A 22,543-nucleotide genomic window follows, 5' to 3' on the forward strand; every position below is an offset into this window, starting at 1 on the left:
CAGCCCTGGAGTCAGGAGTACCTAAGTTCAAATCTGGCCTCAGACACTTAACACTTACTAGCTGTGTGACCCTGGGCAAGTCACTTAACCCCAATTGCCTCACTAAAAAAAAAAAAAAACAAACTAGAGAGTCATTTAAGACAGAATGAATTTAAGCAAAAAACTATGAAGTACCAAAATGTTATTTAATTCCATACAAACATGTAGTGAGTGTCTACTATTTTTCCATCCTGTGATATGATGAATATCAAATTGGGAGACTTTTAATTTTAAGGTATCTTACTAATTAATATTTCTCCTCAAATATTGCTAGATGTTATATATTTTTCCTTGAAGAAAAAAATGGTTTTGTATTTTATAACCCAATTTCCCAAGTAGGAGAGGGCTAGGTAAGTTCATTCCACACAGAAAGATCAGTAAAAATTCTGAATTTTCTAAACAAAACTCTGCCACTTCATTCTTTAAAGGATCTTTTTAAAGAATTTTTGTTAAGTAGGGCATATTGGCAGGTAGGTGACATACTGGATAGAGTGCCAGGGCTAGAGTCAGGAAGACTCATCTTTCTGAGCTTAAATCTGGCCTCAGATACTTACTAGCTATGTGACATTGGGCAAGTCACTAACCATGTTTGCCTCATTTTCCTCATCTGTAAAATGAGCTAGGGAAGGGCATGGCAAACCACTCCAGTATCTCTGCCAAGAAAACCCCTAAATGGGGTCACAAAGAGTAAGACACGACTGAAAAATGACTGAACAAAGGACCTATCTAATGCTAAAATAACAATGAATCAAACAAACCCTAGAATCATGAGGAATGTAAGAGCTGGAAGAGATCTCAGAGATTATATAGTCCACCCCACTCATGTTACAGTTTGGAACACCGAGGCTCTGAGAAGGGATATGACTTGCACTGACCTTGGCCACTCTTGTTTTAGAGATAACCTGATCAGATGATCTCCAAGGCTCCTTCCAAAGATCTATCCTGTGATCCTTAATAATGCTATTCTCATACAGTAAATACCATCACATGACATTAATGGGACTGGCACCCAGCCTGCCTATATCCCACTGATCTTTTCTATTGAACTAAATGTCAGACCTGCTGTGACAGATGCCTTGGAAGAATCTAAAAGTGGATTTCAAAACTCTCTGACATCCTCTGCTTATCTTTGGATGCATCCAAGGATTTCATGAACATTAAGCTCCATTTTGATTAAACCCCCTTGAAGATAAGGAGGATTTGGACAATACTGGTATCTTCAACAAGTCAGAACAGTCCTTTTCCTATACTTCCTTTGCTCTTCCCTTTGGAGATGGTCTCAGAAGTAACAGGTGTCCGTGTGCCTAGACTTAATATATTATATGACTCTAGCATCAATTACCTCCATCCAACTAAATGAATTCTCCTAATCAGTCAGAAGTAAACATGACCAGCCTGAATAAACAGCTAGAACAAGGATGGAGGCAACTGGGGCTTTGAGCCAGGACATCAACATTTAGCAGATGCTGATTATATTTGCATTCCTTAAGTAATACACAAACAACCAAATTTATAGACAAGCTTTATTCTGTTGTTTAGAATTCTTAGTCACAGCATCAGAAATTTAGAATTTCTGGAGACTTCAGAGATCATCAAGTGCACCCCTGTTTGACATATGAGGAAATGGAATTCTAGCGATTCACCCCAAACCACACAGAAAGTTAATACCCTAGTGAGGCATTTACCTCAGTTCATCTGACTCCAAATCTGTATCCCTCACTGACCTTTCTTGGTACCTGAAAAGCCATCATTAGAGATAATTCTCTTTGGGTCTTGAAGGCTCTTCTGGCATTAGGATTCCCTATTAAAATGCTAATACAATGGGAAGAAGCCTACTTTAAATCATTGAAAAGAAGTTATCCCTTCAGAAGGATCAGTTGGCACCTAGTTGGCAGCAAATACTTAGAGAATCAGAGGCTAAATAAGGAGAAATTGGGGACGAAAGTGGGGAAAGGTTATAAAAGTTGAGGTAGTGAAGGTAGGTGCCAAGTGTCTTCATTTTGAGGCTGGGGAAAAGTTTTACATCATCCATAGAGCCTTCTCTGACTGAATGAAGAAGTATGGCAGTAATCTCTCCCGACACAGGCAGCCAAAAATGTACTCTCATTCACTCCCTGGCAAAGACACTGCAAACACTAAACTCTGTATACATTAGGAATAATCCTCCTGAGTGCCTAAATTGCTTCCTGATAGTAAAAGGAGGTGCTCAGGGAAGCAGCACTCATAGTCTTTTAGGGCCCTAGGGAATCATTGTGCTCTGTTCTGAAGGAAGGCATAGAAAATCTCTAAAGAGCAGTGACTTTTTAGCTACTTTAACTACAGGACTGATCTTTAAGATTAAGAATCCCAGGGAAAGGCAGAGAGCTGAAGGGACTGGGGACTGGGGCAGGGGGAGTGTCAGTCCCACAGCTGTGAGGTACCACACCCTTCTTTTCTGTCCCAGATATAAAAGAACCTCAATGATTCCTAATGATGTTCTGTAGTGGGGAAAAAACTGTTGAATAGGAAGGAAGGAAGGAAGGAAGGAAGGAAGGAAGGAAGGAAGGAAGGAAGGAAGGAAGGAAGGAAGGAAGGAAGGAAGGAAGGAAGGAAGGAAGGAAGGAAGGAAGGAAGGGAAGGAGGGAGGGAGAGAGGGAGGAGAAGAAAAGGAAAAAAGAAGAACTTTAAACACAAACTCTTTCTCATTTGAAGTGTGAGAATGAGCATATCATCTGAGCCATACTGTGAGCAGTTGAGGGCGGGGGAGGGGGGGGCGTTGCACTAGTAGGCTGCTAATGCCTGGAGAGCTAAGTTTGAAAGGCTTTGGGACTTGGGTCCTATTCAAATCCTTTTTGAGTTGTACTAGTATTTCAAGAACAGTAATGACCAAGTCCTGGCAAATACCTGGTTAGATCAAGCCTATACTCTAGGAGCCTTCAAAAGAGAAACCTGAGGGAGAAGCCAATGAACTTAGACTTCTGGACATCAGTACAGTTAGTAGCAGGTGGGGTGTGTTTATGAGTACAAGTGCATTAACAGGGCAGAGGTTTCTAGACAAGCCACAGAAAAACTTTTTAAAAATTCTACTCCAGGGGCAGCTAGGTGGCCCAGTGGATAGAGCACCGGCCCTGGATTCAGGGGTACCTGAGTTCAAATCCGACCTCAGACACTTGACACTTACTAGCTGTGTGACCCTGGGCAAGTCACTTAACCCCAATTGTCTCACTAAAAAAAAAAAAAATTCTACTCCAATGCACCACATCTCTGGTAGCTTTCCCAAAGTGATTAATCCTGCCTAATTAGGATAACTCAGGCACAGTGGATTAATTTACTTCAGGCATGGAGAACTAAGACAAGGAGAGATCACTTAATACATTCACTTGCTTTTCAAATTTACAAATCATAAGAGTTTATTAAAACAATAACTCAATTTCATTTTATAAGGTAAACTTCAAAATGCTCTTTATAGACCAACACAAAAGGAATAAGGAAAAAGTATGCACTTGGTCCTAAAACTGTTGGGAACTTTTGTTTATCTGATGACTTGATAGCTCACTTATCTTCAATATCTGAATTTCCATAGGTTATTTTTATAGTCTCTAGGGGTACTTTTTTCAGTCTGATACTTAAACTATGGGTAATAACTGCCACTGTACTGTATTTTTCTACTGTTATTTATGTCACAGATTGGAGACATCATGTAATAACCTCATAACACTTACTATGAAAATCTCTGTTGGAAAACAGGCACATTGATGCATGTTGGTGAACTGTGAAATGGCACAGCCATTTTGGGAAACAGTTTGGAATTATACACAAAAATTAACTACATAGTGTGTGGCTTTTGACCTGGATATACCACTGTACACAAAAGAACTAAAATTAAAAAAAAAAATTAGTAAAAAGTCCTATCGGCACAAAAGCCCTTTTTGTGGTGGCAAAAAGTGGGAAACTAAAAGAGTACTCATCAATTGAGAAATTGTGTTATATGAATGTAAGGGAGTATTATTTTGCTGTAAGAAATGAGGAAATAGATTATTTCAAAGACACATGGGGGTAGGGGGCAGCTAGGTGGCGCAGTGGATAGAGCATTGGCCCTGGATTCAGGAAGACCTGAGTTCAAATCTGGCCTCAGACACTTAATACTTACTAGCTGTGTGACCCTGGGCAAGTCACTTAACCCCAATTGCCTCACTAAAAAAAAAAAAAAGACACATGGGAAGACTGATGCAGAGTGAAGGGAGCAAAGCGAGCAGAAACTGAAGAACAATTTATAGTATAACATGAGTATTATAAAAAATGAACCATTTTGAAGACTCTTGTAAACTGATGAATGAAATAGGCAGAATCAGGAGAATAATTTATATAATAGCAACACTGTAAAGACGAACAACTTTGAAGGCTGTAAGAACTATGATCAATACAATGACCATTTATGATTCCAAAGAATAGGAGGTAAAACATGCTATCCACCTCCTAATAGAGATGGATTTAGGTTGCAGAATGATATATACACATATATACATATATATATCTATATTGTATATGGCCAATGAGGGAATTGTGTTGCTTGTCTATGCATTTGTGTTAAAAGAAATTTGTTTTTTTTTTCCTTCATTTTTAATAGGGTGAGAGGGAGAGAAAATAGATTTCTGTTCATTTTTTAAAAGACCATGGTGCATTGTTGGTAGAGTTGGGAACTGGTCCAACCACTCCAGAGAACAGTTTGGAACTATGTTCAAAGGGTTCTAAAACTGTGTGTACTCTTTAACCCAATAATATTGTTACTGGATCTATACCCCAAAGAGATCAAAGGAAAAGAAAAGGGACCTATATGTACAAAAATATTTATAGCAGCTCTTTTCATAGCAAAGAATTGGAATCAAAGGGATACCCATCATTTGGGGAATGACTGAATATGACAATCATATATGTGATGGAATTTGTTTCTTCAAGAAACGCGGGGCATTTCCTTGATGAAACACATTCTAGCTAGTCTGTCTAAAATATCTGAGTGGTCACCAATAAATTATAATCTTTAGCAAGAGTTTAGACTTTTAAGCATTTATTAAGGAGAATAAGAATTTGGTGAAGAGAGAGAGAAAGGCCTAGATTCATCTATCTATCTCAGAAAGCTATAGTTCTTCTGCTCCACTCTCCACAAAAGTCCTGGCGAAAAGAGAAAAAGAGCCAGGCTCCCCCTTCTTCCTCCCACAAGCAAATGTCACTTCCTGACACCAAAGAAAAACCACATGGCTTGCCCTCAGACACCTTCTCCTCATGGCAGAGCTCTCCTACAGTAGCTCTCCAGCAGGTGGCATCATTCCAATCATTACAAATGCTATTGTGCTATAAGACATGATAAGGGGAGGGTGGTTTCAGAAAAATCTGGGAAGACATATGAACTGATGCAAAGTGAAATGAGCAGAACCAGGAGAACTTTATACATAGTCACAGCCATTTTGTAATGATAATCAATTGTGAAAATTTAGTTACTCTGATCAATACAACAATCCATGACAATTCCAAAGGACTCATGATGAAAAATGCTACCTACCTCCAGAGAGAGAGTTGATAAACTCTGAATAAATAGTGAAGCACCATTTTTTTTTTTTTGGTGAGGCAATTGGGGTTAAGTGACTTGTCCAGGGTCACACAGCTAGTAAGTGTTAAGTGTCTGAGGCCGGATTTGAACTCAGGTCCTACTGAGTCCAGGGCCAGTGCTCTGTCCACTTTGTCACCTAGGTGCCCGTGAAGCAACTTTTTTAATCTTTACTTTTCTTTATTTTAAAATTTTATTAACATGTCGAATGTGGAAGTGTTTTACATAATTTCACATGGATAACAGTTATACTGTTTGCCTTCTCAATGGATGGGGAGGGGCTGGAAAGAGGGAGAGAACTTGGAACTGAAAATAAAATTTTTAAAAAATACAATACAAACTAAAAGAGAGTTTGGTTGCTGCAAATATTGTTTGATTTGCTTTTTTGTTTTACTTAAAAGTGAGCTCTCATTAAGGGGGTGTAATATATAAATGTTTGTAATTTAAAAACAAAACGCATCCTCCCCAAAAAACTTTTTTTTTGTTTTTTGTTTTCTGCAGGGCAATGGGGGTTAAGTAACTTGCCCAGGGTCACACAGCTAATAAGTGTCAAGTATCTGAGGCTGGATTTGAACTCAGGGAGTCCTGAATCCAGGGTCGGTGCTTTATCCACTGCACCACCTAGCCGTCCCCCAAAAAACTTTTAAAAAAATCTCAACCATCTTTAAAGTTCTCTCAGTTTACATGGTTCCTAAAGTTTACAAGTTCCAGGGCACCAAGCCTCCACAATTTTTCTTTCACCCATTACTCCTCTTTTTCCTTCTCTCCAGGTAGTTCTCAGTTGTCTTTTATAAGGATGCCTTAGGCAGATGCCAAGATATGTAATACAGGCCTGAAGTAAAGAGCAAAAATTTTGTCCTCAAGTCCATTTTTTTTTCCAGAAAAAAGCAGGCAAACAATGGGACAGAGACTAGGGCAAAAGAACTCACACTGGGAGGGACAGAAGCCCAAGACCCAATAAAATGACTAACAGAAATGCTAGAATGGGGTTCAGGGAGTTTGTGGAAAGTAAGGGAAGAAGGGGGAAGCATCATCTGTTAACTCCCTATTTTAACTAGTCTTATGAATAAAAAGCAATGAGCTCAGTTATGTCTATTGCTAAAGGAGGGGAAGGAAGAAGGGAATAAACATTTATATAGAGCCTACTATGTGATGGTTACTTCATGCTAAGTGCTTTTTACAAATATTATCTTATTTTATTCTCACAACAACCCTGGGAGCTAGGTGCTATTCTTATTCCCATTTTACAGATGAGGAAACCGAGGCAAGTAGAAGTTAAGTGATTTGCCCAGCATCACAAAGCTGGTAAGTGTCTAAAGTAGAATTTGAACTCAGGTCTTCCTAACTCCAGACTCAATTCTCACTATAGTGAGTGACCATCTGCTTCTGAAAAAATAGATGACTTCAAAATCCTCTAAATTTTCAAGCTCTGAGGCAAATCCTCACTTGCCCCTGTCTTGGTTATAGCTCTGGCAGTCTTCTTTATTTTTTGCTGTTTGTAATTCTCCCTTTAGAGGCGAACACCTTTCAATCTTTCTACCTGGATTCATTAAAGTCCAGGGGACATTTTTTTTAATTTTGTGGGGCAATGGGAGTTAAGTGACTTGCCCAGGGTCACACAGCTAGTGTCAAATGTCTGAGGCTGGATTTGAACTCAGGTCCTCCTGAATCCAGGGCCGGTGCTTTATCCACTGCACTCCCCAGGTGAATTCTAAACATTTTAAACACATCAATAAACACAGTTCAGCAAAGTGAATTGAACCTTCCCACAAGAGCCCAAGTGGCCATCAGGTACTGGCAGTGAGAATTAGGATCCAAGTTTGTGTCTTGCAACTTGATTCTTAGAACCATAACTCACCTTCATGTCCATAATGTTTACAAAGCTCTTTCTTCCCAACAACCTGGTGAGGTAGAGAATATAAAAATTGTTCCTATTTTATAGAAGAGAAAACTTAAATTCAAAGAAGTAGTCTAGCACAGTGGATAGAGTGGTGAACTTAGCTTTAGGAAGATCTAGGTTCAAATCCTCCTGACAATTACTTTGTCTTAAAAATGTCTTAAAAAATGAACAGAAGGGCAGCTAGGTGGCACAGTGGGTAGAGCACCAGCCCTGGAGTCAGGAGGACCTGAGTTCAAATCCAGCCTCAGACACTTAACACTTACTAGCTGTGTGACCCTTGGGCAAGTCACTTAACCCGAATTGCCTCACCAAAAAAAAAAAAAAAAAAAGAAAAAAAGAACAGAAATCTATTTTCTCTCCCCTCCACACACACACTATTGAAAAAGAGGAAAAGAAAAACGAATTCCTTTTTAAGACATACAAATAGTTAAAATTACTCTGTAACTAATAAGCCATTTAATCTTTCCCACCTCAGTTTCCTCATATGTAAAATGGGATCTTATAACACTTACAGGGTTATGAGAAAAGGATATACAAATGTCAGTGTTTACCATTATTATTAATAATTTTTTATTGTTATTATTATTATAACTTCTGCTTTAGTTTATCTGAAAAATAAGGAAAATAAAATTTTACTACCTATCGCCCAGGATCACTGTGAGGAGAGTATTTTGTAACCTTAAGAGGCTATAGGAATGTGAGTTATTATTATTATTGCCTAGGAGCACAAAGCCAATAAAAGTGTCAGAATAAGACCTGGTCCCTGGATTTGAAGACTAGTATGGTGTTCTTAGCCCCAAACCATGTTGCCTTTTCTAAGTCAAATGAGATAATGTCTGGAAAGCACTTGGCAAATATTAAGGCACCATAAAAGGACAGGACTAGGGAATGAATGTGTGATTTCATTGATATGAGGAACTTCCAGGTGAGGAAACTCCTTTTAACAATATAGTCTGCCACTTTCTCTGTAACTTGGTCTTAGGGAAGTTAGGGCTCTAGTAAGCGTATGTCAGAGGTAAGATTTTAACCCAGGTCCTCTTCTGTTTCAAGTATAGGTCTTGATTCACTATGCCAAACTGCCCCTCTAGCATTATATAAATATATTGTTAATGTAAAGCACAAAGCAGTGATAGCTCACATTTCTATACCACTTGGTATGTACCAGGTCCCAGGCTAATTACAATTAACTTTATCATTATTATATCATTTGATCCCTACAACAATCCTGGGAGGTAGGTACTATTAGTATCCTCATTTTACAGATGAAGAAGCTGAGGTAGACAGGGTTAAGTAACTGGTCTAGGGGCACACAGCTAGTTAAGTGGCTGAGGCCAGATTTGAACTCAGGTCTTCCGGACTCCAGACACTGTGCTCTGTCTACTGCACCACCTAACTGCCTATTTATATATCACAAAGTAATATGTAAATGTCAGCCATAATAATAATGTCAATTCTCTTAGTACCATATATTCTTAGAATGTAAAATCCCTGAGAAGATATGGATTGGGTCATTCATTCCTCAGCACCTGGCCCATGGCAGTTTCTTAATAAATGTTGTTTGAATATTTGATCAATTTTATGAAAAGTCCTGTGTTGATGAACCAAAAACCTTGCTTCCAAACCCTTCCCCACTACTGAATTTAGAAGATGTGTGGTGGGTCAGAGTACTAGGCTAGAAGCAAGAAAACCTGTGTCACTAATTAGGCATGTGACCTTAAGCAAGCCATTTAATCCCAATGTGCTGTGTTTTTGTTTTTTTCATTTGCCAAATCTGAAAGCTACTTTAATAAATCGTCATCACCATCACCACTGACAATATCACCAAGGCAGGGACATTGGTATAGTAGACTGTGTGCTAAGTTTGGAAGACCTGGGTTCAGATCCTGCAGTTGACGTTAAGTAGCTCAGTGACAATGGACAAGTTCTATACCTCAGGAAACTTTGTACAGGATAGGCTGGACTGGCTTGACTCCCTACCCCTTTGGTGCTCCCAGCTTGTCTCTGTTCTCAAAACCCCTCAAGGTCTCTGACAGACACTCAATCTTCCCTCTGTTCTCTCAGGGCTATTTGATACCTCACAGCTTAGCACAGTTATTGGCCCATGGTGAGCATTTAATAAATACATTTTCATTCATCTATACATAGTAAGCTCTGTGTAATTATTAGCTATTAGCTGTTATCTACTAAAGGAGGGAGGTCTCACACTAAGAGTCCTCAGTTCTTCCAAAATCATACCTGCTTTCTTAACTGAGTTGGGAAAGGAGAGAGAAAAAGCATCCATATGGTGCTTACTATGTGCCTGGTCCTGTGCTAAGTGCTTTTAAAAATATTATCTCATTTGATCCTCACAACAATCATGAGACGTAGGTGCTCTTCTTATCCCAAGTTTACAGTTGAGGAAACTAAGGCAAAAGGAGGTTAAGTGACTTACCCAGAGTCCCACAGCTAGTACATGTCTGAGTCAAGATTTGAACTCTGGTTTTCCTTACTTCAGGTCCAGGACTTTAACCACTGTACCACCAACTGCCTTAATAATTGGCTTTCTCTGAAGTTCAATTTGACAAAACTAGGAGTCCAGCACAAATATTCACATGAATATTTTTCTATATATAGGTTCAAGCAACATTCTCCCAACCTGGAAATTTGGCTCCTCCAATTTCCTCCCTGACCCTTACCATGTCCAACTCCTTTCTGGCTGGGGGCAAGGGAGTAAAGGTCAAGGTCAAACTGTGAGTGTTAACTGTAGCCACAGCTGGGGATGGGGCAGGGGAATCAACATTCCATTCCTTAGAACTTGTCTTAGGGAAAGTAATTCCCTACAATATAATCATTTATATATTATGAAATCCTGGGAATTGCACAGTCATCTCCCTCACACACACACTCTGTTCTAGTCAAACTAACTTACTTTACTGTTCTCTATACCCAATATCCCCTAAACCTTTGCATAGGCTCTCCCTTAAGTCTGGAATGCACCATGCCCCTCCCCATGACCACCCTATTGATGTAGGAGGCAAGAAGGGGTTAACCTAAGACCCAAGCTCTAATACAGATATTAGCTCTAAAAGGAAGTCAGATCCCAGTTAATTGATAACTTATGCTAGGTTCTCTTTCCCATAATGATCAACATCCATAACGGACCAGAAGGGGTCAGGTCAAAATAACAATAAAGGAAAAAGACAACCTATAGAAATTCTAATGAAAAATTATTATATTTTGAAACTAGCCATGGGAATCAGAAAGAGACATGCGCAGAAAAGGCCAAATTTGTCCCGAGATTCAACTTGTGATGTGTAAACCCCCAAAACACACCTCCACTGAAAAAGGTACCCACCTCAGGGGTTGGCTTAGGACCCCCAGGAACTCCAAATTAGGATAAGTCCTCCCCTGAAACACCCTAGGTGGAGAATGTTATAATGAGTAGGATAGGCCCTCCCCTGTACCTCCCCAAGGTGGAGATTAGTATAATGAGACTGATAATCAATTTACCCATACTATAAATATAACTGTCTTTTCTTTCACTATTCAAGAGATACCTTTCCAATATTCTGGATCTCTCCCTGTGGTCACTCACAGTATTGCAATAAAACTTGGGAAACTGAGTCACTGAGTCTTGTAATTCTTTTGGGACAATCAATTTGACCCTAATTCCAGCCCACATCACTATGATTCCCTAGCTGCCTTCAAAGCTCAGGGCAAAGGAAGTCTTTCTTGACCATAACCCACCTCCTCCAGTTAGAGCACTCTCTCTCCTAGGAGATTACTTTGTATATAATTTGTATTTCATTTTCTATATACATGTTGTTCTCTTCTGCCCCTTCTCCATCCCAATAGATTGTAAACTCCTTGAGGACAGGAACTGTTTTCACAGTGCCTAGCACAGTATAGTTCAGTCACTTTAGTCATATATGACTCTTCATGACCCCATTTGGGGTTTTCTTGGCAAAGATACTAGAGGAGTTTGCTATTTCCTTTTCCAGCTCATTTTCCAGATTAGAAAACTGAGGCCAACAGGGTCAAGTGACTCACCCAAGGTCACATAGCTACTAAGTGTCTGAGGCCAGATTTAGATTCGAGAAGATAAGTCCAATGCTATATACACACTAGCAAATTCTTAAGTTCTTCTTATTATTGTTATCAGCAGATAGCACTTGTTGAACCAAATGCTGACCAGGCCACTAGTAAATGATGTCATATTCAGGGGAAATACTTATTAAAAAATATCTTTAGCTAAAATGTCTGTTTTAAATTCTTAGATACTAGCATTTGTAAAGACTGTCATTTCTTATTATTGTTCCTGCTCAGAAGCACTGGTAGTCTTTTCAGTAAACAAGAGAAATAATGTATTTGTCATACTACCCGCTGCTTTCTACAAGGAGAAGTAGTTTCTTTTTATCTCCTTTTAAGGTGTGTGCTGAGCTAGATAAGGATAAGCATAAGAATGGCTCTAGTAGCTGAAGAGAGTGAAAGGATTAAATCAAAATTCAAACATGTAAAGGGAAAGGCTCAAAGGAGATTAGGAAGACTTTAATGGGCCTAGAATCTCCTTGGTGTGGCAATTCCCTCCACCATGGCAGATAGCAACTCTTCTGTCCTTTCTTATCCTATATATTTCTTGTCCATATATTTCTGTGAAGGTTCTAAAGAGGAGGTACCCAAAGTACTAGAAGAAAGGTCCCCACTTCTACCTGTGATGCTTAGAAATCCTGACTTCCTTCAAGACCCAGCTCAAACACTGCCTTCTTCTACAGAAAGTCTATCCCATTCCTCCTTAATTCTAGTTCCTTCTCTCTGTTGATTTCTAATTTCTCCTGAATGTAGTTTGTTTGGGCAGCTGAGCAGTGCAGTGGAGAGAGCCCTGGGCCTGGAGTCAGGAAGCCCTCAATTCAAATCTGGTCTCAAACACTTATTAGCTTTGTGACCTTGGGCAAGTCACTTAACCTCTGTTTGCCTAGGAGACAGGTAGATGATTCAGTGGATAGATTGCTGTGCTTGGAGTCAGAAAGACGACTTAAGTTCAAATCCAGCCTTAGACACTTACTAGCTGTGTGACCCTGGGCAAGTCACTTAACAACCTCTGTTTGCCTTAATCTACTAGAAAAGGAAATGGAAAGCCATTTCTAGTATCTTTGCCAAGAAAACCCCATGGACAGTATGGTCCCACAGGATCACAAAGAGTTGGCAGAAGTGAACAACAAAATTTTCAAAGTGCTTTACAAATTTGATCACATTTATTTTCCCTACAATCATGTGAGTTAGGTGCTATTATTATCTCCATTTTTTTTTTTTTACAGATGAGGGAACTGAGGTCCATAGAAGTTAAGCAATTTGCCCAGGGTCACACAGCAAGTAACTATTTGAGGCAGCATTCAGACTCACGCCTTTCTGCATTCTATCCACTTCACCACCTAAATGCTCAGGGAGGATTTGAACCCAGGCCTTCAAAGCCACTTAGCTGCCTCAAGAAATCCATGAATTGTCAAGAGGGCATAGTTTGATAAGGGATGATTCCTTGTGAAGAATCATTTTGTGTTTAGATCTCAACAAAATAATAATTGCTAGAAAATATGTGGGTGACTACATACCATGTGCCTAAAAATAGAAATTATAAGAACACTGAGTCTGAATCCTGTCTCTACCATTTAAGAGCTATATAACATTGAACAAGTCATTCTCTTTGTCTCAGTTTCCTCATCTGTAAGCCTGAACAATGTGGCTTGTACTCTCTGCCTCACTGATTTGTGACGCCACAAATTTTATAAAAATATAATTTGTTATTATCCTCACCTACCTCATTGTTAATTCTGCTCATCAGCTGGATCACGAAAGGAAAAGTAACTGGGAATTTCATTGAGGGGGAATGAGCCCTAGTATCTTTTGAAGAGTTGGAAGCTATGAATATCCCAAATCTAAATTTGTTTCATACAAAAATATTTATGCTCCAAGCTGTAGCATACAAACAGCAATCTGTACTTATCAGTTTCAGCCGCCAATTTCCTCTAGCTCCACTTTCTCCTTGGTGTTATATAAACAAATCCCAACCATCTGGACCCTAAGAAGCCACACTGAAGTATGTGCTAGCAAAAGTCGCAATGATCCCACATTGAAATGAATCTCACATTGTTCCATCCCTGAGAAGCTGGAAACGAATACCACAGGTACCCTTACACAGGTCTCCTCAATTACTCCGTACCCAGTGGGCACAAAACGAGCACACTGGGATACTCCCTCCTCTTCACTCCCAGACTGAGGACATCTTCTCAGCAGCCACCCAATGGTTCCCTGGGGTATTTAATCTTTTCAGGCCCACAAAAGTACCCCCTTCTACACCCTCCCCCTACCTGGATCCAGCCATGCATTTTAGTCCCTTACCAACTTGTGATAAGCTGCCTTTCCAAACCATGTTACTCTCTGCTACCCCCTCTCCTACTTTTCAGTTCTGGAACTATAATCAAATTGACTCCTAAAAAGGATTTTTCAATCTGCTTTCCACTGTTGTATTCCCCATCTCTCTAGCTTTTCAGACTATCAGAATGTAAGTTCCATGAGGTCAGGGACTGTCTTCAAGTGTTTTATAATTATATTCCCAGTACTTAGCAGGATACTTGGTACATAGAATGCATTTAATGAATGATTTTTTTTTCAATCAGTCCTTCATTCTGATAGGCAGATATAAATGTGAAACAAGAGGCCACCTCTTGTTTCTCACTTTTATTTGTAAACAATTCTATTTTTTTATCTTATCCTTCTGACAAATACCAGCTCCTTGACTCTGGGCAAATTATTTAACCTCCCAGTGCTTTAGGTAACTCTTACAAGACTATAAATTGCCAAAATGGCACCAACTTACATTGGCAGAGGCATTTTCCTCACCTGGGAGTTAGTTATGCCAATGACATCACAATTCATTATCTATCCCTTATATTTAATGACTTTGGTTCACATCAATCACCTAAAACAAATGGGGTTAGAGATGATCCTCCATATGGGTGGGCAGACATATCACTGGGTGCTACTGACTTCAGCAAATGAAGGAAAGATGACTATACTGATGTTCTGACACAGACAAATGAACAGACCCCAAGACCAACAGCCTCAAAAGTAGGAAGACAAAAATAGGCTCTGCCTAAACATCTGCTAATTGTAGTCACTCACATACCTACCCTGTACTGACCCTAACCATCATGTACTCTTCCCACCCAACCGGAACCTCCTGACATTTCATCCCTCTGAAATAACCCCAGTGCTGTCAAGGATATCTCTGGTCCCTACAGCCCACAGAAATGAATACATGTCTCATATGCCTTTACTGGCAACCATTAAGGCTAGCTAACAGAGTAAGCATCTGCCTATCTATATTAGATTATATGAGCATTAATGAACTTGTTCTTTTTCCCCAGACCCCAAATAACTCCCCAAGAGCTCAAAATAATGACTTAAATTTCAGCCATTTGGTGGGATTTCATTGTTCCTGTCCATTGAAGACTGTTCAAATGTAAGCATACTATCTCCCTCCCTTCTTTGCAGAGGTGGGGGACTATGGGTTTGGGACGTTGTCAGACTCAATTGATATGCTGATTCATCTTATTGAAATCCAATCTGCTCCCTTGTGCCATCTCTCTCTCTCTCTCTCTCTCTCTCTCTCTCTCTCTCTCTCTCTCTCTCTCTTTCTGTCTCTCTCTCTCTTTCTGTCTCTGTCTCTCTCTGTCTTTCTCTGTCTCTCTTTCTGTCTCTCTCTCTCTCACACACACACACACACACACACACACACACACACACACAATTCTTATTATTGTGGGAGAAGTCATCCCTTTTAAATATCGCTGGATCCAAAGACTCAGGGTCTTTGGGTCCCAGACCTGAGACCAGCTTTATTATAGAACAGGATCCTTCTCTCCACAAACCTATCTTCTTTTGGCTTGGAGGGGAAAAAAGTCATTTGTTACAAAGGATGGATGGCTGATTGGGAAGGGGTGATTTAGGATTAGAATAAAAATTTACAAAGGAACAAAAGATATCAGTAAAAAACAATTAAGAAAGGGAGGATGCAAACATTTTCCCAAGATGGTTAAGATAGCATTAAAATGAGCTGTCACCCTGCAGAAAGCATTAACAGTAAAGGTACACTTTAATGAAGCAGGGAGGAGAGGAGATGGGCAAAAAAGGCTACTAGGTAGGCCTGAATATTGTGGGACTGGCATTAAGACATAGGTATCCAAGGGCTCCAAAATACTTATACTCTTTCACAGCTTTGCCTCCCTCAGTAGATTCATTTTTTTTTGGTCTGACAAACTTGTTACTCCTCTCTCCAATTGTTTATATATAATAAAACCAAGGCCAAGGGTCAGATGTCTGGCTTTTAGCTAGCTTTAAGAGATGTGACTACCGGGGCAGCTAGGTGGCGCAGTGTATAGAGCACTGGCCCTGGAGTCAGGAGTACCTGAGTTCAAATCCAGCCTCAGACACTTAACACTTACTAGCTGTGTGACCTTTGGCAAGTCACTTAACCCCAATTGCCTCACTTAAAAAAAAAAAGAAAGAAAGAAAGAGATGTGACTACCTGTTTACTGTAAAAAATATCCTTCTTGGGTGTGGGATATGGGTCACTTCTTCTGCACTGATATCTGTCTTGTTTCCTCCTTCCCACCTACCCAATTTCTCAAGACCCTTCAGTTCTGGGGGTGTTTCTCAAATTGCTCTCCTCCCAATTATTCATATGGACAAATGGAATGAACTTGTTTTCATCCCCGATGAGGAGAAGAGAAAGTCAAGCAGGAGACCACCTCCAGAAAGGCAGTTGGGTACAGAGAGAAGAGAAAAATTGCTATCTAAAGTCAGAGGCAATGGAAGTGGATCCTGGCTCTGCTACTCACTATATCAGCTCCTGCAACTCAACATCCCTCTCTGTATTTTCATTTTCTCATCTGTAAAGTAAGGTTATGTGATTAGAAGTCCATTACAATTGTAAATTGTGAATGGATAAAGCACAGGCCCTGGATTCAGGAGGACCTGAGTTCAAATCTGGCCTCTGACTCTTGACACTTAACTAGCTGTGTGACCCTGGGCAAGTCACTTAACCCTCATTGCCCTGCAAACAAAAACCAAAAAAAACCCCAAAACCACAATTATAAATTGTGTGTATGTATGTGTGTGTGTATATATATATATATATGTGTGTGTGTGTGTGTGTGTATATATATATATATATACACACACACACATACACACATATATGCACATGGATATGCATATATTGAAGGGGGAAACCATCCTGTGCTTCCACTGGTGTATGGCACTTCCAGTAGGGAAACTCCCTCTACCAGCTAGAGGAAGCTAGGTTTGAAAGACTAGAAAGATGATCCTGGAGTCAGGAAGAACCAAGTTCAAATATGACCTCACACATATTGTGTGACACTGGGTAAGTCACTTAACCTTGGTTTGTCTCAGTTTCCTCAACTGTAAAATGGAGATGATGTTGTTGTGAGAATCTCAAATGAGATAATATTTGAAAAAAACATGCTTGGCACAGTGCCTGTACATAGTAGGTGCTATATATAAATGCTTATTCCCTTCCCACTCCCTAATTGTGCAGAACTTAGACAATAGAGCAGATTACAGCCTTTGATGGTTACCTGGGATAGAGGAAGTGAAGTGATTTACCTAGGATCACATAGCTCCTATATGTGACTTGAACCCAGGACTTCCTGACTGCCAAACCAATTCTCTATCCAGTATATTTCTCTAGTATAATTGGTTGTATCTTTATACTATTTTATTCTCTAATTACCTACAAACACCAGTATTGAAATTCACTGCCCCAAATATTTAAAAGGTCTTAGATAAATTCTTGCCAACCTCTTTAGGCTTTATGTTCCTACTATTGCTATTCGATTCAATTCAATTCAACAAATATCTGTTGAGGGTGCAGAGCACCCCAGAAGTTCTCTGGGGTACATCAAGGAATCTTCTCCTTGAGAAACTAAACCAGAGGACAGATATGCCTAGAGAGATAAGTGGAACCAAATCAGACATCTGAGGGAGCTAGCTTCAGCTTTGGGACCTTGGGACCTCCACCCTTCATTCTGATCTCCCTTACCCCTGGAGAGATAACTTTGGGTGTGGCTGCGGCCTCTTCCTCCAGAAGAGAGAGATGACTTGAGAGATCCATAGCCACCCCTCACCCAATTCCTCTAGCCACCACCAGTGGGGGAGGGTCCTCACTCACTAAAGGAACTTTCCACAGTCAAATGGTCACCCCCTCCCCCCATTAGTCCTCTATAAAAGTACCTGCCAGTCTCCTGCTTGAGGAGATTAGTACCTCAGAGCCAAGTGCTTTGTTCCATACCTATCTCCCCATGAGAAGTCCAAGGATTTCTTTCATGGTTTCTCCCCCCCCCCCTCCCTTCCCTTGTCCCTAAATAAACTACCATCTTATTCTAACTGCTTTTGTGCACAAGAGGGTGTAATTCTTTAAAGAGGAATTCCTAAGAACCCCAACCCCTACCCCAAACCTATACCCCATTTCCCCCATAACATATCCATTAAGGTACTAACTACTACAGGCAAGGTATTGCATTAGGCTGAGGGAATACACACAGTTCCTGAGACCCTCAAGGAGCATACAATCTAATAGGAGATATGGTATTTACACAGATAAGTAAATAGAAGATAAATTAAGGAAGAAGAAAGTCTAACAACTGTGGGAGAGAAGGATTCAGGAAAGGCTTCCTACAGGAAATGGCACCCAGAGTGAGCCTTGGAAAAATCTGGGTAAGAAGGAAATACATTCCAAACTCAGGGAATAGATTGTTTCAAAATCATAGAGAGAGGAAATGTAATGTTGAGTTTAGGGAATAATTACCAGTTGGGTAAAAAGTAGAGTAAAAGGTAAAAATATGAAATAAGTCTCCCTCCTTCCCCCCCCCCAAAAAAAAAATCAGTGGGAGCCACACTAAAGAAGAGATTTAAGAATCTGGCTAAGAAGTTGATTTTTTTATGTGAATGACAATAGGAAGCAACTGATGACTGAAACATGAATATCAATTTTTTCAGTACAATCCATGCTACTGTAACTTGTGTTTCAAAAAGGTGAATTTGTTCACTGGTGGATATATCAGAGAATATTTTGAGCATGACTCAGATTTCGAGTTTGCTTATGCAAAATGTCTCTTTAGAGAGAGACAGAAAGAACACTCAGAAAGCAGGACCACTTCACAATAGCTCACAAGCTGCAACTCTTTCTACTCCTACTTCTTCTACCAAATGTAAGGTCTACGAAAACAAAGTGTTGTATTTTTCGTGTACCTCCTGGTGCAGGAGGACTGGTTCCCATTACTTCTACCTCCACTTTTATTCTACCCACTTCTGCCATAGCATCCAGTCAGAGGCCTGGAGTTTCTGACTGCCCAGTGTCCTCCAACAACCTGGGGCATAGGTTAAGCAGCAGCCAAAATCCATAGACCAGAATACTATTTATTGCAGTATTTATAGATTTCTTAACTATTTCCAAGTATAAAACTGTTGCCATTTTTATTAGGTTTCTATCTTTATTTTTAATGTGTAACTGATGACGTTTTTGAGTATTGTACCGTTAACCCCATTTTCCCTTTAAAGGCTATTGTTTTTATTATTCAAATTTACCTTGCTGTTGTTATTCAGTCCTGTCTGGCTCTGTAACCCCATAGACCATAGCTTGCTGATGCTGTCCATGGAATTTTCTTGGCAAAGATACTGGAGTAGTTTGCCATTTTCTTCTCCAGAAGATATAGGAAAATAGAGGTTAAGTGACTTACCCAAGGTCACATAGCTACTGTGTCTGAGGTCAGATTTAAACTCAGGTTTTCCTAACTCCAGGCCCAAAGTTCTATCCACTGAACCATCTAGTTACCCCCTATTTTAAATAGTCAAGTGCTTTTTATTTTCTTTTATTCTTAATTTATTGAATAAAATGAGCATTTCTATAACATAGTATAATAAAAAAAGATAATTATATGTGAAACTGCACATGAAACTGTCATGGGGTACAGAGCACCCCAGAAGTTCACTGGGGCACATCAAGGAACCTTCTCCTTGAGAAACTAAACCAGAGGACAGATAACGCCTAGAGAGATAAGTGGAACCAAATTGGACTGAGCTAGCTTCGGATTCCCACCCTTCATTCTGTCTCCCTTACCCTGGGGAGATGGCCTTTGTGTCCTGAAGAGAGATCTGTAGCCACCCCTCACCCAATTCTTCTAGTCACTACCAGTGGGGGATGGTCCTCCACTCCTCACCCAATTCCCCCAACTACCACCAGTGGGGAATGGTCCTCCCTCACTAAAGGAACTTTCCACAGTCAAATGGTGACCCCTCCCCCCATCAGTCTTCTATAAAAGTACCTGCCAGTCTCCTGCTGGAGGAGATTGGTACCTCTGAGCCACATGCTGTGTGCTTATCTCCCCATGAGAAGTCCAAGGATTTCTGTCATTGTTTCCCTTCCCTTCACTCTTCCCTTCCCTTGTCCCTAAATAAACTACGACCTTATTCTAACTACTTTTGTGTGCAAGAGGGTGTAATTCTTTAAAGAGGAATTCCTAAGAACCCCAACCCCTAATCCAATCCCGTACCCAATTTTCCCCATTACAAAACTACCATGCACAACTTGCTATTCCTTTCAAATATACAACAAAATTATTATGTAAAATTTTTTTCTTTTTTTTTTTTCTTCTCTTCTCCCCTCCCCATCCTAGAGATGGCTACTATTAGAATTTATGAGAATTAACTGACTATAGGGGCAGCTAGGTGGCACAGTGAATAGAGCAACCAGCCCTGGATTCAGGAGGACTTGAGTTCAAATCCGACATCAGACACTTAACACTTATTAGCTGTGTGACCCTGGGCAAGTCACTTAACCCCAATTGCCCCACAAAAAAACCTTAACTGACATGAATTCGGCACCTAAATTGACCATATTTTCCCGAGTTACTTTCAAGTAAGGAGAGATTTCACATAGGAGAGAATTCAGAGTTACAGGATCATAGATCATTGTTCAAAGGTTGAGAGCTGGACAGGATCTTTAAAGACCAACTTGTGAAGCTACTTCATTTTATAGACGAAGAAAGTAAGGCCAAGAGTAAGGTGAACTCCCCAGAATCATACAGCTAATAAATAGCAGAGCCAAGATTTGAACCCAGGTCTTCTGACTCAAAATCCAGAATATTTTTTTCTCCCAAATCACACTGCCAAGGACCAAGACCCAGCTTTAGATCCTGACTCCAACACTTCCTTAGCTGCATCACACCAAGCAAATTCTATTGTCTCCTTTGAGCCTCTTTTGCCTCATCTGCAAAATGGGGCTAATAATAATAATGTTGGGTGGGAAATACTTTAAAAGTCTTAAAAGCTGACATAAAAGTGAGTTAAATTTTAGAGAAAGCCCTTTATAATACAGATGGATATAGATGGAGGGATATTAAAACTTGGATAACTGAGTATCAGATCCTTCAGAGGCAGAAATCACATTTCTGGCTGAAGCTGGATAAGGGGCAAAGAAGAGAGATTTTTGAACTAAAATACCAGGAAAGCCTGCTTCCTACCCTAAAAGGAATTTTTCGTAGTCTATGTTCTTTAAAATATTTTGTCCTTAGTTCATCTGCTATTGCTGTCCTTTCTTTAACTGTTGAACTCCTGAGGAGAGCAATTTTGCCTAACAAAATCTATTCTACAGAGCAGCAACTCATAGGCTTTTAGCACTTAACAGGTAACAATAAAGAATTTTCTCATTCTCCTGTATATACTCAGAAGTGAACAATCCAAACATTTCAAAAAGAACTTTCTTTGAGACCAGGAAGGAAACAACAACAACACACCTATAAATGAGAACAAAAAGTTCTCCAAAAATATCATGGCTCCATCAGATCTTATCAATTTAAAAAAAAAAAAAAGCTTTCTACCTTACTGGCTTCTCCTTCAAATACTGACTGGTGAACGTTGCAGGCAAACAGAGCATTTGGGAGATCGTTGAAGTCAGTTATTGCTTGGAAAGCTTCTTCTGTAAAACATCTTGTTACATCCCAGTCTCTATCTATGCAGTAGAGTAAGAAAAGTCCTCCATCTTCAGAGAGGTGACCATATGGTCCAGTGTTTCTCATTCCAATGAAATAGGATTCTCCCCTCATTCCTGGTGAGAAAAAGACAAATGCACATTGGAAATCAGATTTCACAAGGCAAGAGCCATAAAGTTATGCATCTTGGCTGGGGCGGGGGGGGGAGGGGGGATGGGGGAGGGTAGCCTATACAAGACAAGGAGGTGTGGAAGTAAGGTAGGAAGTAAGAAGACATCGTTCCTTTGTCTTCTCTAAACCTTCAGGTACAAAAGGGTGGGGTGAGGAACTGTTTCAAAGTGAGTAAGAAAGACTATCAGAAATTCTGGATATGGAGTGTTTTCTGAGTCTGAATTTCTCAGTCCAGTTGAATGTGGAAGGGAAGGAAAGAAGACAGGTAATTAATTTGCATTCTAATGTATGAGTTAATTTCAAACTAGTAATAATAACCCCAATCCTTTTATTTAAGTACAATAATCATTTTACCCCCCCTGAACAGCAGTTCAAAGAAAATTTAAAAATAAGATAGAGGGGGGCAGCTAGGTGGTGCAGTGGATAAGGCACTAGCCCTGGATTCAGGAGGATCTGAGTTCAAATCCAGCCTTGGACACTTGACACTTACTAGCTATGTGACCCTAGGCAAGTCACTTAACCCTCATTGCCTCAAAAAAGAATAAACAAACAAATAAATAAGTGAATAATTAATAGCTAGAGAGCAACTTTTCCCAGCACTATTTTGATCTAAATGTCATCAAACAAGATAGCAATAATATAACAAAGAAGTGTTTTTGAAAAAATAACTGATAACATAAATGGAAGAGGTCAAGAACAAAAAAAAAAGAGGAAAGGAAAGAAGGAAGGAAAGATTGAGGGTGAGAGAGAGGAAGGAAGGAAGGAAGGAAGGAAGGAAGGAAGGAAGGAAGGAAGGAAGGAAGGAAGGAA

General features: G+C 39.9%; 1 protein-coding gene across 2 annotated transcripts in view; it reads right to left on the reverse strand.

The window, feature by feature from the left end:
- The window catches only part of RCAN2 (regulator of calcineurin 2), a 373,669-nt gene that overhangs the window by 295,643 nt on the left and 55,483 nt on the right, over positions 1-22,543 (reverse strand). For both annotated transcript variants that reach the window (XM_044001791.1, XM_044001790.1), the window contains one exon: positions 21,452-21,678. In XM_044001791.1, the coding sequence (XP_043857726.1) occupies positions 21,452-21,676 (225 nt within the window). In that variant the 5' untranslated portion in view covers positions 21,677-21,678. Of the gene's footprint in view, positions 1-21,451; positions 21,679-22,543 lie in introns of those variants that run through there.

Source organism: Dromiciops gliroides, chromosome 4 (assembly GCF_019393635.1).
Source record: "Dromiciops gliroides isolate mDroGli1 chromosome 4, mDroGli1.pri, whole genome shotgun sequence".
In the NCBI taxonomy this organism is placed as follows: domain Eukaryota; kingdom Metazoa; phylum Chordata; class Mammalia; order Microbiotheria; family Microbiotheriidae; genus Dromiciops; species Dromiciops gliroides.